General features: G+C 39.2%; 4 protein-coding genes across 4 annotated transcripts in view; 2 read left to right on the forward strand and 2 right to left on the reverse strand.

Moving 5' to 3' along the window:
- LOC306646172 (olfactory receptor 7E178-like) overlaps positions 1 to 26,075 on the forward strand; it is a gene marked incomplete at its 3' end in the record, with an annotated part of 130,470 nt that overhangs the window by 24,301 nt on the left and 80,094 nt on the right. The window lies entirely within an intron of this gene.
- LOC306646160 (olfactory receptor 7D11-like) lies at positions 758 to 1,633 on the forward strand (the record flags this gene model as incomplete). Its single annotated transcript, XM_079114613.1, has 1 exon — positions 758 to 1,633. One exon carries the CDS (start codon positions 758 to 760, stop codon positions 1,631 to 1,633), a length of 876 nt encoding a protein of 291 aa, XP_078970739.1.
- LOC306646102 (olfactory receptor 7D4-like) lies at positions 8,215 to 10,448 on the reverse strand. The gene has a single exon (XM_079114568.1). The coding sequence runs from the start codon at positions 9,830 to 9,832 to the stop codon at positions 8,840 to 8,842; it is 993 nt and encodes a 330-aa protein (XP_078970694.1). The 5' UTR covers positions 9,833 to 10,448; the 3' UTR covers positions 8,215 to 8,839.
- LOC306646111 (olfactory receptor 7D4-like) lies at positions 18,967 to 19,905 on the reverse strand (the record flags this gene model as incomplete). The annotated part of the gene is made up of 1 exon (XM_079114579.1): positions 18,967 to 19,905. One exon carries the CDS (start codon positions 19,903 to 19,905, stop codon positions 18,967 to 18,969), a length of 939 nt encoding a protein of 312 aa, XP_078970705.1.

Genomic DNA, 26,075 nt, shown 5'->3' on the forward strand with positions numbered 1-26,075 from the left:
TCTCAAAATTAATATTTAAAAATGGCTGTTTATGTAACTCAGCTGTTAAGCACTCTTGAGTTCAATTTCTGGTAAAAAAAATTAATAATAAAAAAATACAAATAAAGAAGGAGCCAATTTCCAAATCATAGCTCTATTCTGCACCTTGTGAGGAACTATGTATCTAAGGGGAGAATTTTAATTATAATCTGTAATTATTATAAAAATCAAAACTATGCTTATTGAAATAATACCATGCAAAAAAGCATTTTTAGAATTTCACATCAAGGAAGTAATTATAATGATATTTTTTAAAAGATAAATAAGGCACTGAAAACGAATTCACAGTTCTCAGAAATGTCAAGCCACAGAATAAGATTTAATCTGAACATCCATGTTCAATCATTACTGTAGGACTAATAGAATAAGCTAGTATGGGGATAATCAAGCTAATGGTATGAAATTCCTCACATATATTGGAGGGTTCATACCTAGGAATAAATTATTTCTGTTGATTAATTAACATAAGAGAACTAAAACTAAAGACTTGATGAAGAAAGAGATCTTTGCCAAATTGAGGAATTCAAGAATAATTACATTTATTCAACATGGAAATGGATGCCACTTCTCTGAGTGAATTGCAGGCATGGGTAGGACTCAGCAGTGTGAAGGACATCTGTCCAAGGGTAACCTAGTAGAGTGGTAACTCCTTGAGGTGCCAGTTGCCTGGTGTTTAAATGTTGCTTTTGTGTTTTACTCCAGGAGACATACCAGCTTCATGGAAGAAGAGAACCACACTGTCCTATCACAATTCCTCCTCCTGGAACTGTCAGAAGACCCTGAATTACAGCTTGCTCTCTTTGGACAGTTCCTGTCCATGTACCTGGTCACAGTGCTTGGGAACCTGTTCATCCTCCTGGTGGTCAGCTCTGACTCCCACCTCCACACCCCCATGTACTTCTTCCTCTCCAACCTGTCCTTTGTAGACATCTGTTTCACTTCTACCACCATCCCCAAGATGCTGGTGAACTTCTATTCACAAAGCAAAGACATCTCCTACTCAGAATGCCTCTCTCAAGTGTATTTTTTCTTTATGTTTCTTGGAGTGGATAATTTTCTACTCACCACAATGGCCTTTGACTGCTTTGTGGCCATCTGTCACCCCCTGAACTACACAGTCATCATGAATTCTCGGCTCTGTGTCCTCCTGGTTCTGATGTGTTGGCTCATCATGTTCTGGGTCTCCCTGATTCATATTCTACTGTTGAATCGACTGACCTTCTCCTCAGGCACTGAAATCCCACATTTCTTCTGTGAACTGGCTCAGCTTCTCAAGGTGGCTGGCTCTGATGCCCTTGCCAATAATATCTTTACCTATGTGGTAACTGCCCTGCTTTGTGTATTTCCTATGACAGGGATCCTCTTCTCTTACTCTCAGATTGTCTCCTCATTAATGAGGATGTCTTCCATTGAGAGCAAGTATAAAGTATTTTCCACCTGTGGGTCCCACCTCTGTGTGGTCTCCTTATACTATGGGACAAGTCTTGTGGAATACCTCAGTTTTACTCTTACCCCTTCTTCCCAAGGAAACACAGTGGTCTCAGTGATGTACACTGTGATCACCCCCATTCTGAACCCCTTCATCTACACCTGAGGAACAAGGATTTGAAGGGGCCCCTGGGGAGACTGTTCAGCAGAGCAGCCTTGTCTCATTAATGGAGCAATGTCTTCAGTGCAAAGTGGACACTGTGCTCCTAAGGCAAATGCTGAATTTTGACATCCTAGATCTTTTTGTTTTCTAAGACACATGCTTGAGTTTTTACTCAGAAGGAATTGGGAGTGAGATTTGAATATATGATTTTGTACTTGTTTCTCCTCAACAACTCCCTAAGTAATTCCTTTTGAATATTTTTACCTATATTTGGTCCTCATAGTTCCGTCTGTCACCAATTTGGTATAAGTATTTCTAATATTTTTAACTTTATGTTTAATGTACTTATCATAATACAAGAAGACATGGTTTACTCAAAATTGTCCTCTTGATGACATGTATGATCTCACTACAGAGAAATGACAAATATTACGATAAAGGATGTGCCAATTATCCTGGTTTTATCTTTCCACAATATATGTACGTATCAAAATATCACATTGTTCTCCTTCAATTTCCAGATTTAGATTTACCCCAATCCTTCTTTTCCTTTTCCTCTCCAGCTTCCACAGATGAGACTCTTGACCTTCTGAGTTTAGCTTATTTCCGTTAACATAATGTTATTAATTTCCACTCACTCATTTTCCTGAAATTGACATAATTTCATTCTTCTTTATAGCTGAATAAAACTCTATTGTCCGTATGTACCTCATTTTCTTTATCCATTCATTCATTGATGGACATTAGACTGGTTCTATAGTTGACTATTGTGAATTAGGCTGCTATAAACATGGGTATGCCTGTATCACTGTAGTAGGCTGACTGTAATTCAGAGGAAAGGGACCAAGGAGAGGGAAAGGGAGCAAGGTGAGGGAGGAGGGGAGGAAAAAGAGAAATACTGGGGAATGGCATTGACCCAAATATAGTGCTATATTGTGTGCATGTACAAATACGTAACAATGAATCCCACCATTATGCTCACCATAATGTTCCCATAATATAGGGAAAAACTCACATTGCTCTCTAAAAATATGTACACTTATTATGCTTCCACTAAAAATATAACTGAAAAATCATCCTCTTGAATGTTCATGTTGTTCACTTTAACTTGACTGTGTTCCTGTCTTCACTGCATGAAATGGAATGGATGTCCTGTAGTAGTCAAGGCAACTGATTACCATAGGAAGACTGCTTATTGCTTGGAGATACATTTTTTTTAATATTGCAAACATTTCTTTGAGATATTTTCTGACATTCACTCCACCTCAGAAGATACTGGGATTAAGATGGACTATAACCTTGCAAACTGACACTGAACTCACATTTCTAACTTTGACACTACTTTTTATAAGACATTGACTAGATTCTCAACATGGAAGCTGGAAACTACCTGTGAAAGAGAGATTGGCAATTGGACTCATATTGATACAATGCCTAGGGTAAGTCTGAGATATGGCTGTATTCTTTGTTATCCTTCCTTCCTTTCCTCTTCCTCTCTTTTCTTCCTTCTCTTCCTTCCTTCCCTTTTATCTCCTTCCTTCTTTCTGACTGTTATATTGGTCATTGTTCATTTGGTTCCTTCATTCTCTCTCATGGCCAAATAATATTCTACTTTATTGATACACAGAGGTCATTTATCTGTCCATCCATTGGTAAACATTTGGGTGATTTCCAAGTTTCTGGTATTATGAGTAATGCTACTATTAACCTGCATTAATATTTACTTAAGCACTTAATTTGAATCATTTGGGGAATTTACCTAGGAGTGAAATTACTGAGTCATATGATAATCATATCTATAACTTTCTTAGAAATCACCTGTTTTTCACAGTTGCATATTTTACATTTATTGCATTGTATCAGGTGATAATGTCTTACATTATTGCCAATACTTATTTTTCTTTTTTTAAACTGTAGCCTTCTAGTGGATATAAAGTTGTGTATCCTTTGTTTTTTCACTGCACTATAACTGATTGAGCATCCTTCCATGAGCTTGTTTACAATTTGTAGGAATTCATAGACTTTCTGTGGAGAACAATCTTTCCAACCCTTTACTGTTTTGTTTTTGCATAGTTTGTATTTTTGTTTCTAATTTGTATACATATTTGGATACTAGCTCCTTATGAGTTGTATGTTTTAGAAATATTTGCTCCAGAAAGATCAGTGGAGTTGAGGAAAGGGAATTGGGGGAGAGAGAAGAAGAGGGAAAGGGGAAGTACTAGGGATGGAATCTGGACAAATTATATCCCATGCTTTTATGTTAAAATGAATCCCAATATTATGGATAAGTAAAAAGAACTAAAAAAATTATAAAAAATCATTTCATTCTGTGTGATACCTTTCCACTTTTCAAGTATTCAATTTTTATTATTAACCGTGTACATCATGATGTACGATAGTTCTATGGAGTTATTCCTTCTAACTGAAAATTTTGTCCTTTCACCAACATCTGCCCAATTCCCCACCTTACAGCTATGGTAGCCAAAATTCAATCCTGTTTCTATAAATCAGACTTATTAAGATTCCACATGTGGGTGAGGTCAGCAGAGTTTATCTATCTATATCCAGCTCATTTCTCTTAACAGAGCTGTATTCACTTACTGGAAGCAATGTGATACTTTCATACATGTAGAGATTATGCAAAGAGCAAATAAAGGTAGTTAATAACCCAGTACCTCAACCATTTATCATTTCTTTGAATGTGAGAACATTCAAAATCTTCCCTTCCAGGTATTTTTAAATGTGCATCCCTGTCAACTGTAGTCACTTCAGTACGCAGGGAAACATCAGGATTTATTCCTCCCCTCTAACTGACTCTGTGCCCACTGACCCACCTCTCTCCCTCTCCACTATGACTCCCAGTCTGTGGTAACCCTGCTCTGAGCTCTACTTCTGTGAGAATGATTGTTTTAGATTCTTCATATGAATAAAATCATGCAACCTTTGTTTTTCTGTGTCTGGCTTCTTTCACCAAATATAATGTCTTCCAGTTCCATTAAAGATGTTGCAAATTACACAATTTCATCATTAAGCGTATCCAACTGTGAATAGTTTGAGATTTGATGTTTGTCCTTCTTTGACCAGTGAAGTCATCAAATCATTTCCTGGTCTTTTCTTAAAAGAATACCAGATCTATCATTTTAGTGATTATTGGTCTGTTCAAATTTTCTTTTTTTCAGAATTCAATCTTGGTAGGTTGTGTTTGTCTAGGAATTTATTCATTTCTTCTACTAAACAATATACTGGCATATAATTATTTATGATGGACTCCTATGATTTTTGGTCTTTCTGTGGTTTAGAGTTTAATGAATCCTTTATCTTTTCCGATATTATTCATTTGAAACTTCGAACTTTTTTCTTTGTTATTCTAGCTAAAGATTCATTTAGCAATTCATAGGGGAAATAATCCTTTTCTTTTACTCCCAATGCATTGGTTGTACAAGAGTGTGTTTATGAGTTCTACATATTTGTGAGTTTTTCCAAGTTTCTCCTGTTTGGTTACCATTTTTTATACCATTGGGGCCAGAAAAGATACTTGATACAATTCAAACTTTTAAAAACTTGTTACAACTTATCCTGTGGCCTCCAGTGTGATCTTTTCTGGAGACTTCTCCATGTGTCCCTGAGAACTGTGTGTATAGGGCAGCTGTTGTATGCAACGATGTGATTCACAAACTTACCTCATGACCTTTTCCAAGAAGCGGATCAATGCAAAGGAAGGAATGTTTGCTCCCAGCTGACACAGAGCACAAACATTGACTGATAAATGGTTCAACAGTTTTAATGCAATAGCCAAAATCATAAACCTCTCAGAAGAAAAAATAACACCTTCATTACAGGAGATTCTGCAACAGATTCTCAGATATGACATTGAACCCACAAGTAACAAAAGCAAAAATAGTTATGATGAACTTCATCAAAATGAAAATCCGTGATCAAACAACCTGAAGATAATGGAGTACAGTAGTGGCATAAAACTAGACATAAATAACCATAGGAAAGTATAGATCGAGAAACAAATTCACATTTGTATGGATCACTAATGGCCAACTGATTTTGACAATTTGACATGAACACACATTGGACACAGGTGTCTGTTTTCAGTTAATTATGCTACTAAAACTGAATATCAATAAAATGAAATTAACCACGCACATAAATCAAATGAAAATTATACCAACTCAAAAATTCACACACACACACATGCACACACTTTAACTCAAAATGAATTAACAACTTAAATGTAAGACCTAAAGCTCTTAAGTACTAGAAGGAGACATAGAAGTAAGCTCCAAGAAATTTGCTTGGGTAATGATTATCTTGTTATAAGCCTAAACAAGAGGCAGCAAAAGCAAACATAGAACTATGAGATTTATATCACACTAAATATCTTCCACAAAACAAAAGAACAATCTAAAGAGTAAAGACACAACTTACAGATTCAGGCAATATATTCGAAAACTGTACAATAGATGAGAGGGAAATATCCAAAATAGAGTCCTCATATTATTCAGTAGTAAAAAAATTAACTTAATTAAAAATGGGCAAAGGAAACTGGGAGTGGTGTCTCATGCCTGTAATCCCAGTGACTCAGGAGGCTGAGGCTGGAGGACTCCAAGTTCAAGGACAGTCTCAGCAACTTAGGAAGACCCTAAGCAACTTGGCGAGACTCTATCTCAAAATAAAAACTTTAAAACAGATCTGGGGATGTGGCTCAGTTGTTAAGTATCCCCACCCTGGGGTTCAATTCTTAGTACCAACAAATAAATAAATCAATAAAGGCAAATAAGCGGAATAGATATTTCTCAATAAAAGGCAAACAATGGTTAATCAGTGTGCATAAAAAAAGTGCTTATCATCTTAATCATCAAGATAATGCAAATCCAAACCACAGGAGATGACACCTTAAACATGTTAAAATGGCTAATAACATAAAGACAAAAGATAACTAGTTTCTGTGAGGATGTGGAGAAAAGGGCACACTGACACACTGTTTGTGAGAATGTAAATTGTTTATCCATTATGGAAAATGGTACTTAGATCCCTCGTAAAACAAACAAACAAAAAATAGAACTACCAGATGATCCAGCAACCCTAAATCCACCTAAAATCATTTTGCCAAGATAGGTGTCCAATCCCATTACCATGGCATTATTCACAAGGTTCAAGATATGCAATCAATTTCAGTGTCTAGCATCAAATCAATACATAGATAAGGAAATGTGGTGTACATTCACATTGGAACACTACCCATGCAAGAAAAAGAGGAACCATCATTTGCTACAACATGGATAAACCTGTATTATATTATATTAAGGGAAAAGGAGGCAGATCTAGAAAGACAAACACCACATGAGCTGACATGTGGATTTTTAAAAGTAGAGCTCATACAAACAGGGAAATGTGGCTCCAGAGGCCTTGTGTTGGAGGACTGGGTAGACGTTAATCAAAGTACACAAAATTTCAGTTAGACAAAAGGAATAACACCAGAGAAATCTACTGAACATCACGATGTGCATAGGTAATTACCATAAGTGGAGCACTGTAAAAACATTAAGACATCACACAGGGTGGGGAGATATTTACAAAGCAGTCAGTTGATCTGGATCAAGTACCAAGATTATACACAGAACTTTCCAGGTCCCAAAAGAAGAAAATAATTAAAAATGACAAAGTGAACAAAAAGACTTTTTTGGACAGATTTTCACACTACCAATGGCCACATGGCGAGTTATTCAGAAGTAGATGAAAACAACACACAGTGAGATGCACTTCCCACGCAGGGAGCCTCTACTTGAGACAGAGTTGATGGCATGCCTGTAATCCCAGTGGCTCAGGAGGCTGAGGCAGGAGGATTGCGAGTTCAAACCCAGCCTCAGCAACTTACTGAGGAACTAAGCACCTCAGCAAGACCCTGTCTCTAATAAAATATAAAAAAGGGCTGGGGATGTGGTCCAGTGGTTAAGTGTCCCTGGTTCAATTCCTGGCACACACACAGAAAAAAAAAAAGAAATAAAGAAAATAACAAGTCTTGGCAGGATGTGAATATGTTGGTATTTACATCAACATTTAGATTAGAATGTAATGTGAGGCAGGTACTGTGAAGTGCAGTCTGGCTGTTGCTCAAAATGTTAAGTCCACAATCACCACAGTATCCCCAGTTCCTCTCCTACATACGTTAACCAAAGCATTGAGAGCAACACAGCCATGCCCTGCAGTCACTGCAAAGCCCTGCGGACATCGCAGAGCGCACCTGCACTAAGGAGCTGCTGGGCTAAGGCACCAGGAGGGGCCGTGATGTTGATGGAGCCCGGTATACAGTCTGCCCTCGCCTGGAGGGTGGTCAGGGGCACGTGACGGAGCCCAGCGCATGAATATCCACAGAGTGCTCCGCTGAGAGCTGCAGGGTGAGATGGCCTAAAGGCCATCCTGGAAGAATGGCGAGCCAGCTGGTGTGCACACTCGCCAGGACCACGTTGAGTCATAGACAGGGATGGAGCGGGTTAGAATTGAAAAAGTTAAACCACAGTAAACAGTCAGAAGTGGGGAGACAAGGAGAGAAGGTGGGCGTGAGGGGAGGAAAACAGAAAGGAAAAGAGCAGGGATCGCAAGCAATGCAGCAGCGTCCAGAGGTCAGCCGGACAATGGACTCCTGGGAATTGCATGACGAGATCACCATCAAGGTGCCGTCCAGCTCTGGTGCTGAAGGACTAAGCATTCTTCTTGGAAAAAGTGGAGCAAAGAGAGGAGGAGAGCGGACTCACGGATCTAACCAGGTCCTCGTTCTTTCCGATCTCAGTCTCCTCCTTTGAGAAATGAGTGGAAAGGCACAGAAAGCTCTCAGAAACATTTCCATGATGAAGTCACCTGTGTGGATTGACAAGCAGTATGCACAGGCTAAGCCTTCATTTTCATGATTTTAATTCCAAAGAAAGAATGAAAAACAGTGAAATAGAATTGTGTTTCATAATGATACTTTTAGGAAACCATGTCAATACTTGATATAAGCTCTTTACGAGAAGTTGGAAATCACAGGAATATATATAGGAAATATCTGAATTTTTAATTAGATTTATCAGGTAAAAGGAAAAAATAATGAATTGCTAAGGCAGTTCATGAGGGGTAAGTACACAAAAATAAATTACAAAGTCAGTTCATTTGTGAACACCAGTCACAACTTCTAAGGAGGAAAAGCCAGGATACTGAAATTCACTTTTGCCTCAGGGCACACGATGTCCCCATAGTTCTGAGGTCAGTGATCCATGAAGGACAAGAGGCTGCTCTGCTGAGGAGTCTCCCCAGGGCCCCCTTCACATCCTTGTTCCTCAGGCTGTAGATGAAGGGGTTCAGCATGGGGGTGACCACAGTGTACATCACTGAGGCGATCATGTTCCCCTGAGAAGAATGGGTCCTGGCAGAGCTAAGGTGAACCCCAAGGCCTGTCCCATAGAACAGGGAGACCACACAGAGGTGGGACCCACAGGTGGAGAAGGCTTTAGACTTGCCCACAGAGGAGGACATCCTCAATAAGGAGGAGACAATCTGAGAGTAGGAGTAGAGGATCCCAGTGACGGGAAACACACCCAGCAGGGCGGTCACCACATACAGTAAGATGATATTGATGAGGGTGTCGGAGCTGGTTGCTTTGAGAAGCTGAGAGAGTTCACAGAAGAAATGAGGGACTACCATGCCTGTGGAGAAGGTCAGTCGCTTCAGGAGTAGAATGTGAAGCAAGGACACGCAGAACATGATGAGCCAAGACAGCAGCACCAGGAGGACACAGAGTCGGGGGTTCATGATGACCCTGTAGTTCAGAGGCTGGCAGATGGCCACAAAGCGGTCATAGGCCATCAAGGTCAGAAGGAAATTATCCATCCCTGCAAAAATCATTAAAAAATACACTTGTATAAGACAACCTCTGTAGGAGATGTTTTTTCTCTGTGCCTGGATGTTCACCAGCATCTTGGGGATGGTGGCAGAGGTTAAACAGAGTTCAATAAAGGACAGGTTGGAGAGAAAGAAGTACATGGGGGTGTGGAGGTGGGAGTCAGAGCTGACAGCCAGGATGATGAGCAGGTTCCCAAGGAGTGTGACCAGGTACATGCACAGGAACAGGCCAAAGAAAAGGGGCTGCAGTTGTGGATCATCTGAGAGGCCCAGGAGCACAAATTCTGCTATTCCTGTGTGGTTTGCTGACTCCATGTCACCGGCTCTTCTGCTTAAGAAAGAGACACATGCTGAGTTGAAAAAATAAGAAACAGGTCACTTGGAAGGCGACCACTTACAATATCACTCTTGGATGGATGACCTTCACTCTCCCTAAGAGTTTCTCATGAGACTGATTCACTGAGTCAAGTGGTAAAGTTTCTGTCCATTTTAAATTTGTACACTGACCAACCTTTAAAAAAAATTAGCAATAAGCTCTTATTTATCATCTTCTCACTGCTTTTTCCCCTGTGTATGTGAATTTATCTAAACCAACCCATTTTTCTTTGATATGCCCTTTTTCATAGTAGTATGTCAATAAATAGGAGGAATCACTATTGTTAATGCTATTATTGTGCTCCTCTTGTATGTTAATTATGTTAGACATACAGAGTTCCACATTATAGTATGGCAGTATGATTTAGAAATTGAGTCCTTGAGTCAGACTTCCTAGAACAAAATTTTGGTTCAATCATTTTTTGTCTGTGTGACTTTTAGGAATTTTAAATTCTCTTTGCCACAGATACTCAACTCTCTAGTAGGGATAGTAAATATTCACTAAAAGATGGACTGACTGAAGAGCAAAATAGGATGAGATGGTGCTTGTCCTTTTCTAATGCGTTCCTGTGACATAATCACAGATGGGAGCTCTTTTCCATAGCATCTCCATCAAATCTGTCTGTATGATATTCCTGATCAATTTCCCTTTTAGGTTCTAGCAACCACCAAGGCTAGAATTCTGAGGATTGTGATGATCACAAATAAAGCAGGTAGGTTATCTCTTTTCACTGCTATGACGCACTTCTAACAGTGATCCCTGTGGCTCCTTCTTTCAGAGAATTCCTATTCACTGAGATCTTACAAGAAGAGGAAAAAACACATATTCTACATACATAGAAGGAGGAAACCAAAGCACATAGGCATTAAAGCCAAATTCAAGACCCTGTAAGAGTGTGTTCACGTGACCATGCTCTTCAATGGGGGACAGTGTGCTCAGATCAGCAGAGTTCATGGAAAAATATACTGTAGATGAATTTGGATAAGATATTCAGAATTATTGAAATTGAATTAAAAATGAAAAGCAAATTTAACTCTTACAGATCTGGGTTTACATTCCAGAGGGTGGTTTTTATGAATGGCTGAGATTGCTAATTAGGTTGAGGTAGACAGAGTTCATAGAGAGACAGTTTAGTCTGCTGAGGTGGGTAACATACACTTTCCTGAAATAGAAATATTTGAACTGAGAGAGGAAGGATGAGTCATTGTAACTAGAGTAAATGAGGCTGACAGCACTGTTCCAGGCTGAGAAATGTTGTCCTTCCAGTGGGGTTGGTATAGCAGGAGGTATGAGAGGCCAGTGTGATGGAGGGTGGGGTGAGGGGCAGCAGGGTGGAGTGTGTGAGGCCAGAGAAGAGCTGCCTGTGTTCCTTCTCCTTGTCCTTCTCAGGTTGAACTTTTCTGTTCACTTGTGTGCCTGATGCTATGACTGTTGGGACTCATCATGGGTCTTTCCGGGGACTCACATGAACCCTCTCACATAAGCAAATGAAATCCAAGTTTGGCTATGTAACAAGAATTGAGGCTAAAAAGTCAACTATATAACCAAAAGAATCCTCAAACTTTCACATGCCTAATATGAACACAGTGTTGAATAATAAGGATAATAACAGACCTTAGTAATGATATTAAGCAATAAATGGATGACTAAGAATTGATGTCAGCTGTGGGAAGGGAAGCCCAGTCATATAAGGATGTCGATTAACATAATTCATCAGAAAAATGGGCAAATGAATATAAATTATAACCATAAGAGCAAAAATGCATTTGAGAGAATTTAACTATCTTCACTGTGACTAGGGGCCAGGGATGATCCTGTAAGCAAACAAAGAAACCAAGGGTAATTTTCTAACACAATAAACAGAAGTTATATTCAAACCACAGTCAAGAGGAGCAACTTTATGAAAACACTAGAGCAGTTGTATTAACTTCTCAGAAATATGCATACATTCTCCTCCATGTTCTGTCATTGAATATTTTCCAAAGTATTTCAGAGGACTAAAACAAAGGGAATTTGAAGCTCATGTTGAACGTCAGAAATAATCACATTATTGGTAGGCACTGTTGTAGACACAAAGATGAAAAGACAACCACCTCAGTGTGGAGCTGCAGGAAGGACCATCAGTAATTCATATCTGACTGTAAAAATAGGAAATAGACTAGGAAAATCCAATTAGATTAGAAAGAAAACAGACCATACCTTCTCCATGGTAGGCTTCTGGTGCATAGTTATGAAATAAATAATTAGATGCAGGAAATCTAACAGGAGATTTCAGGTCATGGGAGAGACTCTCCAGAAACTAACCCTGATTGGAAAGATGGTTTAGATCTAAAGAAAAGGAAACAGAGTAAAAACTGGGAATGAGGTCTCAATGAAAGCTTAAGTTCCTTCCACGTACAGGGACTACACATTCAGGTACTATGTAAAAGTGGGTCATTCCAGGACGCATCCTTGTAGAGGCAATGCCCTGTACTCACGTCCACCTTTGCTTTCCTTCTGACTCCACCAGCCTCACTGGGACACACCAACTCTCTCAGATGTCTGTCAGGGAAGCTTTGTCTTCTCCACATTCTGTGCCAAGGAAGCCCACTTAGGTTTTGACGAACGCTGGATCAAGAATGGTAGGTGAGGAGCAACATGGGCATGTTTAAACATTCTGGCATCTCAAGTGTTGAATTCTCAGGGCTCCTGATTAAATAAACTGTTCTATTATCTCTCCAGTCTCCAAACATGTAAGCTCCCTTGGGGTAAAATGAAGATAGCAAAATGGGAAAGTTTCATTCAATTTCTCTTCTACGTAGGAAGAAGTAGGATGAAATAACTTTATTTCCTCTAAGGAGAAAATTTTCTCCCCATGTGGTTTGAATTCTAGGTCGCCAGGCATTCTCAAGGGAAGTCTCATGTCCACAAGGAGCACATGGTGGGAGACAGGGCAGGGGAAGGGAACACCCCTGAGGGCTCCTAGTTCCTCAAAGGGTCCTCCCAACTTCCCACCTAAAGCTCCTTCCTGTGAGGGGAAACTGGGACATCATGTTAAAAGGAGGAAGCTGGGTACCACTAGGGGAATTTGAGACCATGAAGGGAAAGTCCCCAATCATGGGCATGCACAATAGACCAAGGAGTGGCCTCAAGTAAACTTGTTGCTGTTTATATACCATTAGCATTGCATTGCTTCCCACTGTGCATTTGCTGTGGGGAGAAGAAACTTATGCGTGGGCAATAGAAAATAAATTATATAGAATTCAGCTGTCTATCAAGGTGCCAATCAACCCCAGATCCGCCCAGGGGCGAAGGGGAAGAACTGGCACAGCCCAATGAATGGCAGCTCCAGTGTGTAGCTTGGGCCTCCAGTTACCTGGCAGCTCAGCCCCTTTGCTCTCCCAGAGTGCCCCCTTTGCTTTCAATAACTCCCATCTTCCCTGTCAACATCTCTCACTTTACTCAGTTCTTGGCTCACACCAAGAACCTGGAACCCAAATCCTCTAGGGCCCTCTGACCCTGTCCTGGGGGAACCATCTTTCTGTGACTCACCCCTCTTGCATCGTACACTGGAGGTTTCATGGACCATTTTGGGTGCACAATGTTGTGGAGACAAAGAAGTCCTTGATATTTTTTCTTAATTTTTTCAAATTTATTTATTTTTAAAATGATAAATACAATTGTATGCATTCAAAACATACTCATATTTTAAAGAATTATAAATCATAAAATTACAAAATTCAAAAAATTAACACCAGCATTACCTCATATTGTTATTGTTCTCATGATGAAAACACTGACATCCACTCCTCATTTTTTTAAAAACATGATGCATAATCATTAACTATAGTCACCATGATATACAATTGTTCTCTTTAACTTATTCCTCTTATCCACCTCGAACTTGGTATTCTTTGACAAATTTTACATTCACAAATTGAACTCCCAACTTCCTAATCTTGGGTAAACATCATTCTGCTGTTTCCGTAAGATCAAGTACTTAAAATTCTACATATAAATGTGATCATGGGGTATTTATCCTTCTTGCCTGATTTATTTCACTCAATATACTGTTCTCCAGGTTCACCCATGTTGTTTTGAATGAGAACGTTTCTCTCTCATTCATGCCTGAACAGTATTTCACTGGGTATGCATGCCACATTTTCTCTATCCATTCATCTGTTGGACATTCTTGCGAATTTTATAAGTTGGTGTTGTTAATGGATCAGAACATGAGAGGTAAAATACCTTAGAAAGATGGTGGTTTTATTTCTTTGGACATAAAATCAGTCCTGGGATAACTAGATCATTCATTTTTTAAATTTTTTGAAGGAACTTCTTACTGTTTTCTGCAGTGGTTTTACTAATTTAAATTCCCACCCATGATATACAAGAGTTCCCTTTCCTCCTTATCCTCCTCAAAAATTATCTCTTATCTTTAACATTTTGATAACAACCACTCCGACATGTGTGAGAAACCAGTACAGAGCTTTCATACAGCAAAAGAAATAATCCACAGAGATAAGGGACAATGAATGGAATAGGAGAATTTATTCAGAGGCTGTTCAATGGATAAGAGGTGAATACTCAAGATATATGGAACATAATAGGGAAAAAATAACTTTATTAAAAGTGGGCCAAAGACCTAAAATCCTCATTATCTTTAATCACCAGGGTAAAGTAAATGAAAAGCATACTGAGATACGACCTCTCACCTTTTGGAATGGCTATTATTAAAAAGATGGAAGAAGTGAGGCTGAGCATGTGGAGAACAAGGATCCTTGAATACCATGGGAAGGAGCAGAAAGAGCACAGAGGTTCCCCCAAAATATTAAAGTAGAACTATCATGTGACACAGCAGTTTCCCTACCGCGTGCATATCTAAATGATCTGTAATCAGTATTCAAGATTTGTGTCTGATCCCATTATCATGACAGAATGTCCACAGTAATCAAGGTGTGGGATGAACCTAAGTGTTTATCATCACATGAATACACACACACACACACACACACACACACACACACACACACACACACAGGAACCAGAAGGAAAACCTGTCATTATCTTCCACCTGGGTGAACATGTATGACATTATGATAAGAGAAATGAGCCAGGCATAGGAAAACACATACTATATGAACTAACTTAAGTGTGGAACCAAAAATATAGAACTCATACAAAAACATCAGAATCTGTGAGGTGAAGGATTAGGTGTATGTTGGTCAAAGGGCACAAATTTCACTTACCTGGAAGGAATAATGTCAAAAGTCCTATCCTGCCAGGTGTGATGGCACATGCCTGTAATCCCAGTGTCTCGGGAGACCGAGGCAGGAGCATTGCAAGTTCAAAGTCAGCCTCAGGAATACCTCAAGGCCCTAAGCAAATTAGTGAGACTATCTCAAAATAAAACACAAGAGTTCTAGGGGAGGGGCTCAGAGGCAAAGCACCTCTGGGTTAAATCCCCAGTACCAAAATAAAAGAAAAACAAAAAACCCACAAAATTTCTATTCTACATCATGTTGTGTATAGTCTATATCAATAAATTATGTACTTGAAAAAAAATGGAAAATAATCATATAGAATAGACAAAGCAATATTGACCAAAAAGAATGATGCTGGAGGTATTGTAATACCTGATCTTAAATTATACTACAGAGATATACTTAAAAAAAAAACCCAGCATAGTAGTGTTATCAAAACAGACATAATGACCAGTGGAATAGGATAGAAGACACAGGGACAAACCTACAGAGATATAGCCATCAGGTACTTGAGAAAGGTGTCAAAACATATGCTTAAAAGATAGCCTCTTTAAAATATGGTGCTGGGAACCTGGGTATCCATATAGAGAAAAATGGAACCAGATTCCTATCGTTCACCCTGAATAAAAGTCAAATCAAAGTAACCAAAGACCTAGGAATTAGATCAGAAACTCTGCAACTCCTAGAAGAAAACATAGGGTCGACTATCCAACATATTCCCATCAGCATTGACTGAGCCAGACAAGATTCCTAAAGCTCAAGAAACAAAACCAAGAATGATTAAGTGGAATGGCGTCAAGTTAAAAAGTTTCTGGGCAGCCCAGGTGACAAGAGTGTGAAGAGAGAGCTTACAGAAGGGAATAAAATTTCTGCCAGCTACTCTTCTGGGGATTAACATCTAGAATATACAAAGAATCAAAAACTTAACACCAAAAACCCCATTTAACCAATTAAAAATGGGCAAAAGAACGAAGAGGCACATCACAAAAAAGAAATGCAAATTACCAACAAATACATGCAAAAACGTCCTGTATCAGGAAAATACAAATAAAACCCACACAGATTTCATGTCACTCCAGTTAGAATGGCAGTTATCAAATAATAATACAAATAATACAATTAATAATACAGGCTGGCAAGGATTTGTGGAAAGAAAGGTACACTCACACACTGTTGGGGGGACTGGAAATTAGTACAACCCCTCTGGGAAGCAGGATGCAGATTCTTCCAACAACTGGGAATGAGACACCACGTGCCCACCTGTCCCACTCCTTGGTATGGATCCAAAAGATCTCAAATCAGCATATTATAGGGACACAGCTACATCAATGTTTAGAGCAGCACAATTCACAACAGCCAAGTTATGGAACCAGCCCAGGTACCCTCAACAGATGGGTGGATAAAGACATTGTGGCATACACAATGGAGTTCTAGTCAGCCATAAAGAATAATGAAAGCAGGACATTTGTGGGTAAGCAGATGGAAATGGAGAACCTCATGGTTCGTCAAGTAAGCCAGAATCAGAAAGTCAAGGTTTTTCAAAGTCTTCTCTCATCTGTGGAAGTTAGAATAAAATGAGGAAAAATAGGGGTATCCCATGAAAATTGAAAGGGGATCAGTGCAGTAGGAGAGGGGTTAGAAGGGGAGGGAGAAAGGATGAAGAAAGGGAGGAAATGTGGAATAAAATTGACCCAGTTATGCTATGTGTATACATAAAAATATACATTATGTATATATGTGGATCTATATATCACAGTGAATTCCACATTTATGTGTATTTATAAAGCACCAATTAAAAAACAATAAATAAATAGAAGGCAGCCCAGGAGAGTGGAGGAAGGGAAGGAGCAGGAGGGGAGAAGGGAGGGTATGAGGAAGAACTGAACTGGAGACATTTATACTCCAAGCTTGTATGATTGTTTCAGAATGAAATTCACTTTTATGTATAATTATAAAACACTAATAAAACATTAAAAATACAAAAATAATTTTATTTGGAAATACTAAAATCAGTTACCATTTGTTTAGTTATTACCAAAGGCCAGGCAATATTCTATACCTATAAAATGTATGCACTTATTTTTCACAAAAGCTCCTGTTAATGTTCTCTTAAGTTTCTCTCAACAGTGTTTTGCAGTTTTTCTATTGTCATAAAATCAAATGACACAATAAGATCATGCATATTCTTCATTTTCTCTGAAACATATTATATAAATGTCGAATAGATCACAACTATTGATAATTCTATTCTGCATTCTATCCTATTGTTTTTGGTCTGGTTTATTGTATATCAAAAGATGGATATTGAAATTTCCCTCCACCAACCACCTCCCAAAATTGGGAAATAATTGAAAAACACTTACCCAGATAAAGTGTCCAGGATAAATAAAAGAATTTATAGGCCAGAAACACAAGCACAAACTATGCAATTAAATTACATAATCAGCAAAAACTTGAAAAGATGTTTCCCAATGAAAATATGTAAACTTCCAACAAACTCCTAAAAAGATGGCAATAAGTCACAGGAAAATGAAAATTAAAGGCAGAATGAGATAGTACTTCAGAACACATTGGGAGCTATTTGGTATATAAAATGAAAATAACAGGTATGGGCAAGGATGTGATGATATATTAGAATCTTTATATATTAGAATATAAAATGCACCAGGTAATATTAAAAATAGCTTGGAAACTCCTCAAAATGTTAAATATTTACAACTCTCTTGTCACCCACTGGTCCTATTTGTAGATATATTGACCAAATATTTTTTAAAATATAGTCATGTGTTGCTTAACAGTTAGGAGAGGCCTCAGAAAGACATTATAATGAAATTTATTCATTGTAAAAACACCACAGAGTGTACTTTAAAAAGCTCAGATAGAAACAAACTTTCAAGGTGATATCATGTTTTGGGACTACCATCATACAGCTATGTGGTCTTCATTATTTGAAATATCATTACTCACCACTTACATGTGCTCACACAAATATATGTGCATCATATCCACAGGATCCTTGTTGGCAATAACTATAACAAGGAACATACCCTGATGCTCATCATTGAAATATTAGTCATGAAAAGGAAAAAGAGATACTTATCATTAATCAATAAGGCAGCCAAAGGGAATGAAGGATGAAAAAAAGTGGGCAGTGTGGGAGGCCGGAAAGAAGGAAGAAAGGGTGTTCCTTTTTCAAAATCTAACCATGCTGTTACAAAAGGCAGGAAAAAAAGCAGAAGTCTGCACTCAAGGTTCAGGGTCCCATTACACTCCAGTCTAAGCAAGTCTCCTTCATTTAGAAACTGTGTGAAAGAAAGAAAATATCTGAAAGAAATCTTTTCAGGATAAATAAAGTCACACAAGGTAAGTGACAAACGCACTCATGAAATGTTAATCATTTTCCTTTGACTGTTGTATGATTTCATTCCAGTTCCTTCAGGAAGAACAAGAGGTTAAGCACCTTAAGGTGAAGAAGCCTCATGTTCAAGAGGAAAATGTTCAGGGGACACATGTCAGCATGTGCCATGGTAAGGGCTTTAAACATCAAGTCAGAATTCTTAGGACTAAACCTGATCCAGGTTGGAACCATCTGTAGATTAAGGACCTATAGATTAAAGACTATCTGCAGGGAGAAAACATAAGAAGTATGTACTGATGAGAGGTTCAGGAGAAACAAATGCAAATTCTTATAGAAGCAAAGTCAAAGGTGCTTCTGGAATAGAAATGTGAAGAAGCATATTTTTCAGGGAAGAAAAAGGTCATGATAAGTACATTCTCAGCATTTGCCTCAGAAGTCCAAGCATACACCTGCTTCTGAAGTCAGTGATCCCTCAAGGATCAGAAGCTACGCTGCTGAGGAGTCTCCCCAGGGCCCCCTTCACATCCTTGTTCCTAAGGCTGTAGATGAAGGGGTTCAGCATGGGGGTGACCACGGTGTACATCACTGAAATAACTGTGCTCTTCTTGGAAGAATGGGTCACAGCAGAACTGAGGTGAACCCCAAGTGCTGTTCCATAGAACAAGGAGACCACACAGAGGTGAGACCCACAGGTGGAAAATGCTTTATACTTGCTCTCAGTGGAGGACATTCTCATTAGGGAGGAGATGATCGGAGAGTAAGAGAAGAGGATCCCAGTCACAGGAAAAACACAGAGCAGTGCGGTTGCTACTAGCAGGATGATGTTATTGATGAGGGTATCAGAGCTGGCCACCTTGAGGACCTGTGCTAATTCACAGAAGAAATGTGGGATTTTGGTGCCTATGGAGAAGCTCAGCCTCTTCATCAGTAGAATATGAATCAGGGAGCTGCAGAAGACAATGAGCCAGCTCATCAGAACCAGGAGGACACAGAAGTGAGGGTTCATGATGAGCAAGTAGTTCAGGGGATGGCAGATGGCCACAAAGCGGTCATAGGCCATCACAGTCAATAGGAAATTATCCATTCCAGCAAAAAATATAAAAAAATACAACTGAGTGAGACAGTCTATGTATGAGATGCCTTTACTCTGTGCCTGGATGTTCACCAACATCTTAGGGACTGTAGTGGAGGTGAAACAGATGTCTACAAAGGACAGGTTGGAGAGGAAGAAGTACATGGGGGTGTGGAGGTGGGAGTCAGAACAGATGGCCAGGATGATGAGCAGGTTCCCAAGCACAGTGACCAGGTACATGGACAGGAAGAGGCCAAAGAGGATGGGCTGCAGTTCTGGGTCCTCTGAGAGGCCCAGAGGGAGGAATTGTAATAGGACCGTGCTGTTCCCTGCTTCCATGTAGCTGTTTGTTGCCCTGGAGAAATCAACAAGACACAAATGAAAGAATCAAACAAACCAAATAAAAACAATACAGTTGGATCTCAAGGTGTCCTCCCTTCACAATGTCCCCTGGGTGGATTTCCTGTAGCATCCATGATTCCTTCCCACAGTGGTTCGTGTGGCTAAGTGGTAACTCACCTTACTTTTGCATGTCTATAACAATTCAAACTTTCTTTAACTCACCAGAAGTTTCTCCTTTTACATCTACTCCCTTGTTTTAATTCCTTTCTTAAAATTTAAGTACATGAGCTAATTTCATCTTTGTTATGAACCATCCAGAATATTTGAACAAATTGGATATTTGATAGTCCTCACATTTCCTTAATTGTAATAGCTTTATAATAGTGATGAAATGTGGACTTATAAGTAATAACAAACTTTATTCTGTGTTTCAGTTATTTCTAATGATGTGATTGCTAAGTTACTACCTTTTTTTATCCTTATATATATTATTAAGTATGATTATTATTGCTGTATTTTTGAAGTTAAAAACCCCTGTGTACAGTAGGAGTCTGAATAAGTGATACCTTTCGCTATTAATATTTATGATAATTGTTTTGGATAACTAGCTCTCCCAAGAAGCAGAATACAGCTTAATTTGTATCTAGGGTTCTTGAGTCAGACTTCCTGGAGTAGAGTTGACCTATCCACAGTATCATGTATGACCATGAGAAAGTTATTTAAACACTATTAGTTACAAATGCTTTACCTCTCCAGGGGGAGTAGTAAATATTCCCTAAATGATAGGATGGATGAAGGAATTCAGTGACGTGATGATATAATTGTTGTTTTGTGGTTCCTGCCACCTTCAGTGGACACTTTAATGTAAACTTCCATTCTTAACATCACAATATATTTTTCCTGCATTGATATCATTTTAGCAATATCCCCTTAACTCAGGCAGGCATTAGGTGAAATTATGATCATTATAAGTAAAACAAATCTGGTGGGCACAGTGGTACACGTCTGTAAAGCTGGTATCTTGGGAGACTGAGGCAGGAGGATCACAGGTTCGAAACCAGACTCAGCTGCTTATCAAGGCCCTGAGCAATTTACTGAAACCCTTTCTCACAATAAAAAATAAAACGGGCTGTGGATGTGGCTCAGTGGTTAAGTGCCCCTGGGTTCAACCCCCCAGTGCCAAAGAATAAACACACACACACACACACACACACACACACACACACACACAGTCTGTTGCCGCTTAAGACTGCTGTGCAGGTTTCTAACTAATGAAGAGCCTCATGGTTCCTACTTTCAGAGGGTCCTGCCCCGTGAACTCTATGTGGACCACATAGGTAAGAAAATAATACTGCAGTGCCATTAAATTCAAGCACAGTGCGTATGTGAGAGTGTTCTTGCTCATCCTGCTCTTGGGTGGATATGTTTTTTGTTAAAATAGCCCTTGTAAGGGCCACAATGTATCTTTAATGGATTTGATTAAAATATTTAAGATTTTGATAAATCAGATCATCTTAAAATATTAAAAGATGAATGTAAGTTTGAAAATACATGTTTACCATGCAGAAGATAGAAAAAGGGCCAGCATTATTGATGTCTATAGGATGGAAACTGCAGACAGACAGATCACTGAGGATCAATTTAATATGAGAGTGGCAGGAGAGTCTTTTCTGAAGTAGGAATGTTGCACAGGGAGAGGAGGATGGGTCATTGTGGAAGGAAGGAAGGAAGGAAGGAAGGAGGGAAGGAGGGAAGGAAGGAAGGAGGGAAGGAAGGAAGGAGGGAAGGAGGGAGGGAAGGAAGGAAGGAAGGAAGGAAGGAAGGAAGGAAGGAAGGAAGGAAGGAAGGAAGGAAGGAAGGAAGGGACTGTCCCAGACCTGGACAGCAGATGTGTGGTTGACCTGTCAGACCCTGAGCTTGGTAGAGGACAGCATTTCCAAGGATGGTGTGATAGACCGCAGGGCATAGGGTGTGTGGGGCAGAGCAGCCTTGGGTCCTCCTGACATCCCTGACACACTGTTATACATGTCACCTGTGGCCCTGAGGGTGTGAGTTTGGGGTCATCATTTGCTCCTCCAGAGACTTACATGGGCCCTGTCACATGCATGTGCTGAGCAAACACAAATGCTGGAAGCACATACATATCAAGACCATAAAGTCAACCATATCACAATGTGGAACCTCGGAACCCATGAAATCCCTGAACAGAGACATAAACCTGATTAGTAAAGTTAAATTAAAAAAAAAAAAAAACATATTCACATCTGTGTCAAAAGAATAATACATGATAAGCAAGTAATGCCAATTCCATAACCAGAAGCCCACTTAACACAATTATGTTATTAGTTGACAGAATTCATCATAAAATAGGTCAATGAATATGAATCCTAATCCTAGTCACAGGATGAAAATGCATCGGAGAATATTTCGCAGACATTGTTGTGGGGAGCAGCCAGGGCAGAGACCACCAGTAAAGAAAGAAACCATGGCCAAATTTCCTCACCCAAAAGAGAATGGTTGTTTTTCAAAGCACAGTCCACAGAAGAGTTCATATTAAAAACACCGAAGTATTAGGTTAAATGCACAAACACAACAAAACAGTCTCCTGCAGTTTCAATCATTTGATACTTTCATGAACATTTAAAGAGATGGGTAACATAAAAGAAGGAAGCTGGACTGATTATTAAGTACCAGAAATAACTGCATTATTGGTGGATGTGATTGTGGACAATCAACAATAAGCATCATGACATAAGAACTGTCAAGGAATAAGAGCTACCAGTAAGTCAAATCTGCTTGCAAAACTAGTAAGGGAACAGAACAGAAAGTTTCCAGAGATCGTGAAATAAACAGTACCTGAATAAACAGATCTTCCGTAAGGGTGAATGTTTTCCCTGATAGGTGGAAGCTAGTCCAAAATAAGGGGAAAGAAGAGAGTGAAAGGGAAAACAAGGAGATCCATCAAAATACAACAAAGATGGTTGGACCAGATGAAGGGGACTGAGGGGAGGGAGAAGGGATGGGAGAAGGGAGGACAGAGGAAGGAATCTGACAGAACTTTCCCTTGTACGTACATGGATACCACAGTGAGTCTCAACATCTGGGTATCCACAAGACAACACTGAAGATAAATAAAGAAATAAAACAGAAAATTAAAGTTAATAGCAGAAGATTCATGGAGTATAGGAAGGGAGGAGGGAAGGGAGAGGACCAATACTGGGGACTGAACTAGAGCAAATTACATTCCATGATTCATAATTACATCAAAATGAATCCTGTTATGCATAACTCAGAAGAACTAATAACAATAATGAGACATTAAGAATACATAAATAAATAAATGAATACCTGGGTGCAACAAATCTAACATAGGAAAGCGTGGAGAAGTCTCCAGGAAATAACTGACTGGAGACAGATTCTAGAATCCAAAGGGAGAGGAGGACACAGAATAGGAGCTGGGAACAGAGGTCTCAATGAAAACTAAAGTTCCTTTAGGGTGCAGGGACCACAGCTTCAAAGAACACATGAGTCCAGGACATTGCCAGTGTCCTGATTCTGGAGGCAGAGCCCAGGATGCAGGTCCTCCCGTGTCCTCTTCCTGCTCAGGAGCCTCACTGGAATGCACCTGCTGGAGACTAAGGCTGATGCTTTCTCTTCCCTGTCTTCTGTCCCTGGGAAGCCCACATGGGTTTTCAAGAAGGTTGCATCCCAGAATCACAGGAGAATGGCAACAGGGGCTTGTTTAAAGTTTCTGTCCTCTCAAGTGCTGAATTCTCAGAGCTCCTAATTAAGCAGATTGTTCCACTGTCTTTTCATTTCCAAATAATTCTGCTCCCTTGGAGTATGTCAGAGAGAGCAGAATGGAAAATTTACAGTCAGTTTTGTGTTTATCTATGCCCCCAGTCAGTAGAGAGAGGGTGTCCTCTAAAGGAAAACTCATTTTTTTCGATCAGGTGTAAAAGTCACAAGGTGTCCTGTACGGAAGTATTGCTTGCTGTAAGGACACAATCCTGGGAGCTTCCTATGACATCTCCCTTAAAGGGTCTTTGGAGATTTAATGAATCATAGGTGTCCACCCCAATGTTATTGATGGAAAAGTATTCCATCCTTTCTTCTACAGTTATTTTTGTTGTTTTTCAGATTTAAGAATTTTTAAATCAAAGAGAATACTTCATTGCTTAGCCTTTTTTATTTTTACAGACTGCATTTTGGTTCATTGTACACAAATGGGGTACATCTTTTCATTTCTATGGTTGCACATGATGTAGGTTCATATCATTCATGTAACCATATGTGTACATAGGGTCATGATGTCTGTCTCATACCATTATTTTTCATAACCCCCACCCTCCTCCCTCTCATTTCCCTCTACATAATCTAACAGAGGAAATTAAATAATTTGTAATGGACAGAATTGTGTTGATTGTGTATGACCTTATGTTTAGAAGCATTATGCACCAAAAGACAGTTAAATCTAGGAGATTAACATGTGTGTAACCTCATATTTGTGTCATTTTTGTGGTGAGTCATTTAATATTCACTTCAATTTTTCAAGAACACAACGTATCACTAGCTATAGTCACCAAACTACAGAGGACTTCTCTTGAACTGTTTCTCCCTAGCTAACTGTACTTTTTTCTCCTCTGACCAATATTGCTCTAGTACCACCCCCGGCTGCTCTAGGTTTTTATTGAGATCAAGTTTCTAAAATTCCATGAGTGAGTAGTGACCTACCTGTCCCTGTTTTGTCTCACCTAATATAATGTTCTCCAGGTTCATCCATCTTCTTGTGAATGACAGAATTTCCTTTTTTCTTAGGCTGAATGCCCTCCTCTGTGTGTCTGTCTGTCCATCTGTCTGTCTGTCCACACACGGAGCATGTTTTATTTACCTATTTACGAATACATAGATGGACACTTATACAAGCATGAACTCTAATCTGCTCCACTTCAGTCCTCAGTACTTCTCCTTTCCCTCCTCTCATTATTACCTCTGTTTCCTGTCCTCTGTTCTATTGTTTTTCATTTTATTTATTTAGTGTTTTATTTAAATTTAGTGCTTTATAGATATACAGAAGGGTAAAATTCAGTGGGAGGAACTGGAAAAGGGATGAACCATAGGATGGGACTGACCAGACTCTCCTGTGTGCGTGTATCTCTTCTTCTGAGGATTGTCTGTTCAGGTCCTTGGTCCACTTTTAAAGAAGATGTTTGTTTTCTTATTATTGGTTGTTTGGCTTCCACATATTTTCTCTGTTTCTCTCTTATCTGAGTATGATTTGTATGATGTCCAAATACATTCTCCCATTCTGGAGACTGTGTCCTCACTCTGTGTGTTGACTCTTTTGCTCTGTGGAAATGTTCAGGGGGATGCAGTCTCACTTAATATTTTTGCTCCTACTGTCAAAATGTGTGCTTACGTAAAATAATCATTGTCCAAATGCATCATGTAGGTTTTTCCTATGAATCTTTTTAGTACTTTAAAATTTTCATGTCTTTCATTCATCTTGGTGTGTGTGTGTGTGCGTGTGTGTCCATAGTGTGACAAAAAGGTCTAATTTACCTCTTCTGAAGTGGATCTCCAATTTATCTAGCACAACTGACTGAAGGTATGATCCTTCACCACTGTGTGTTAATATCAAATTGTCAAAATCAATTAACCATAAATTGAACTGTAAGCTTGTACACATATTTTTGCATGTTTATACATTTCCATTTTTCTCTGTGTCTTCTTTCAATGCTTCTGCTGTGTTTCATTTTTTATTTATTTTTTGATTCATTGTACACAAATGGAGTATAACTTTTCATTTCTCTGGTTGCACACAATGTAGAGTCACACTGTTTGTGTACTTGTACATGTACATGGGGTAATGATGTTTGTCTCATTCCATTATCGTTCCTTCCCCAAGCCTCCTGCCCACCCCTCAATTCACTCTACACAATCCAAAGTTCCTCCTTTCTTCCCTTAACCCTGCCCCCCTTATGTATCATCATCCATTTATCAAAGAAACAATTGGTTTTTGGTTTTGGGGGATTGGCTTATGTCACTCAGCATGATATTCTCCAACTCCATCCATTTACCTGCAAATGCCATAATTTCAGCCTTCTTTGTGGCTGAATAATATTCCATTGTGTATGTATACACAATATCTTTACCATTCATCTGTT

The sequence above is a fragment of the Sciurus vulgaris genome (assembly GCF_902686455.1).
Source record: "Sciurus vulgaris genome assembly, chromosome: 16".
Classification (NCBI taxonomy): Eukaryota; Metazoa; Chordata; class Mammalia; order Rodentia; family Sciuridae; genus Sciurus; species Sciurus vulgaris.

What these genes read in the sequence shown, in the direction of transcription:
- LOC306646102 (XM_079114568.1), bottom strand. Translation starts at nt 9,832, where the DNA reads ATGGAGTCAGCAAACCACACAGGAATAGCAGAATTTGTGCTCCTGGGC.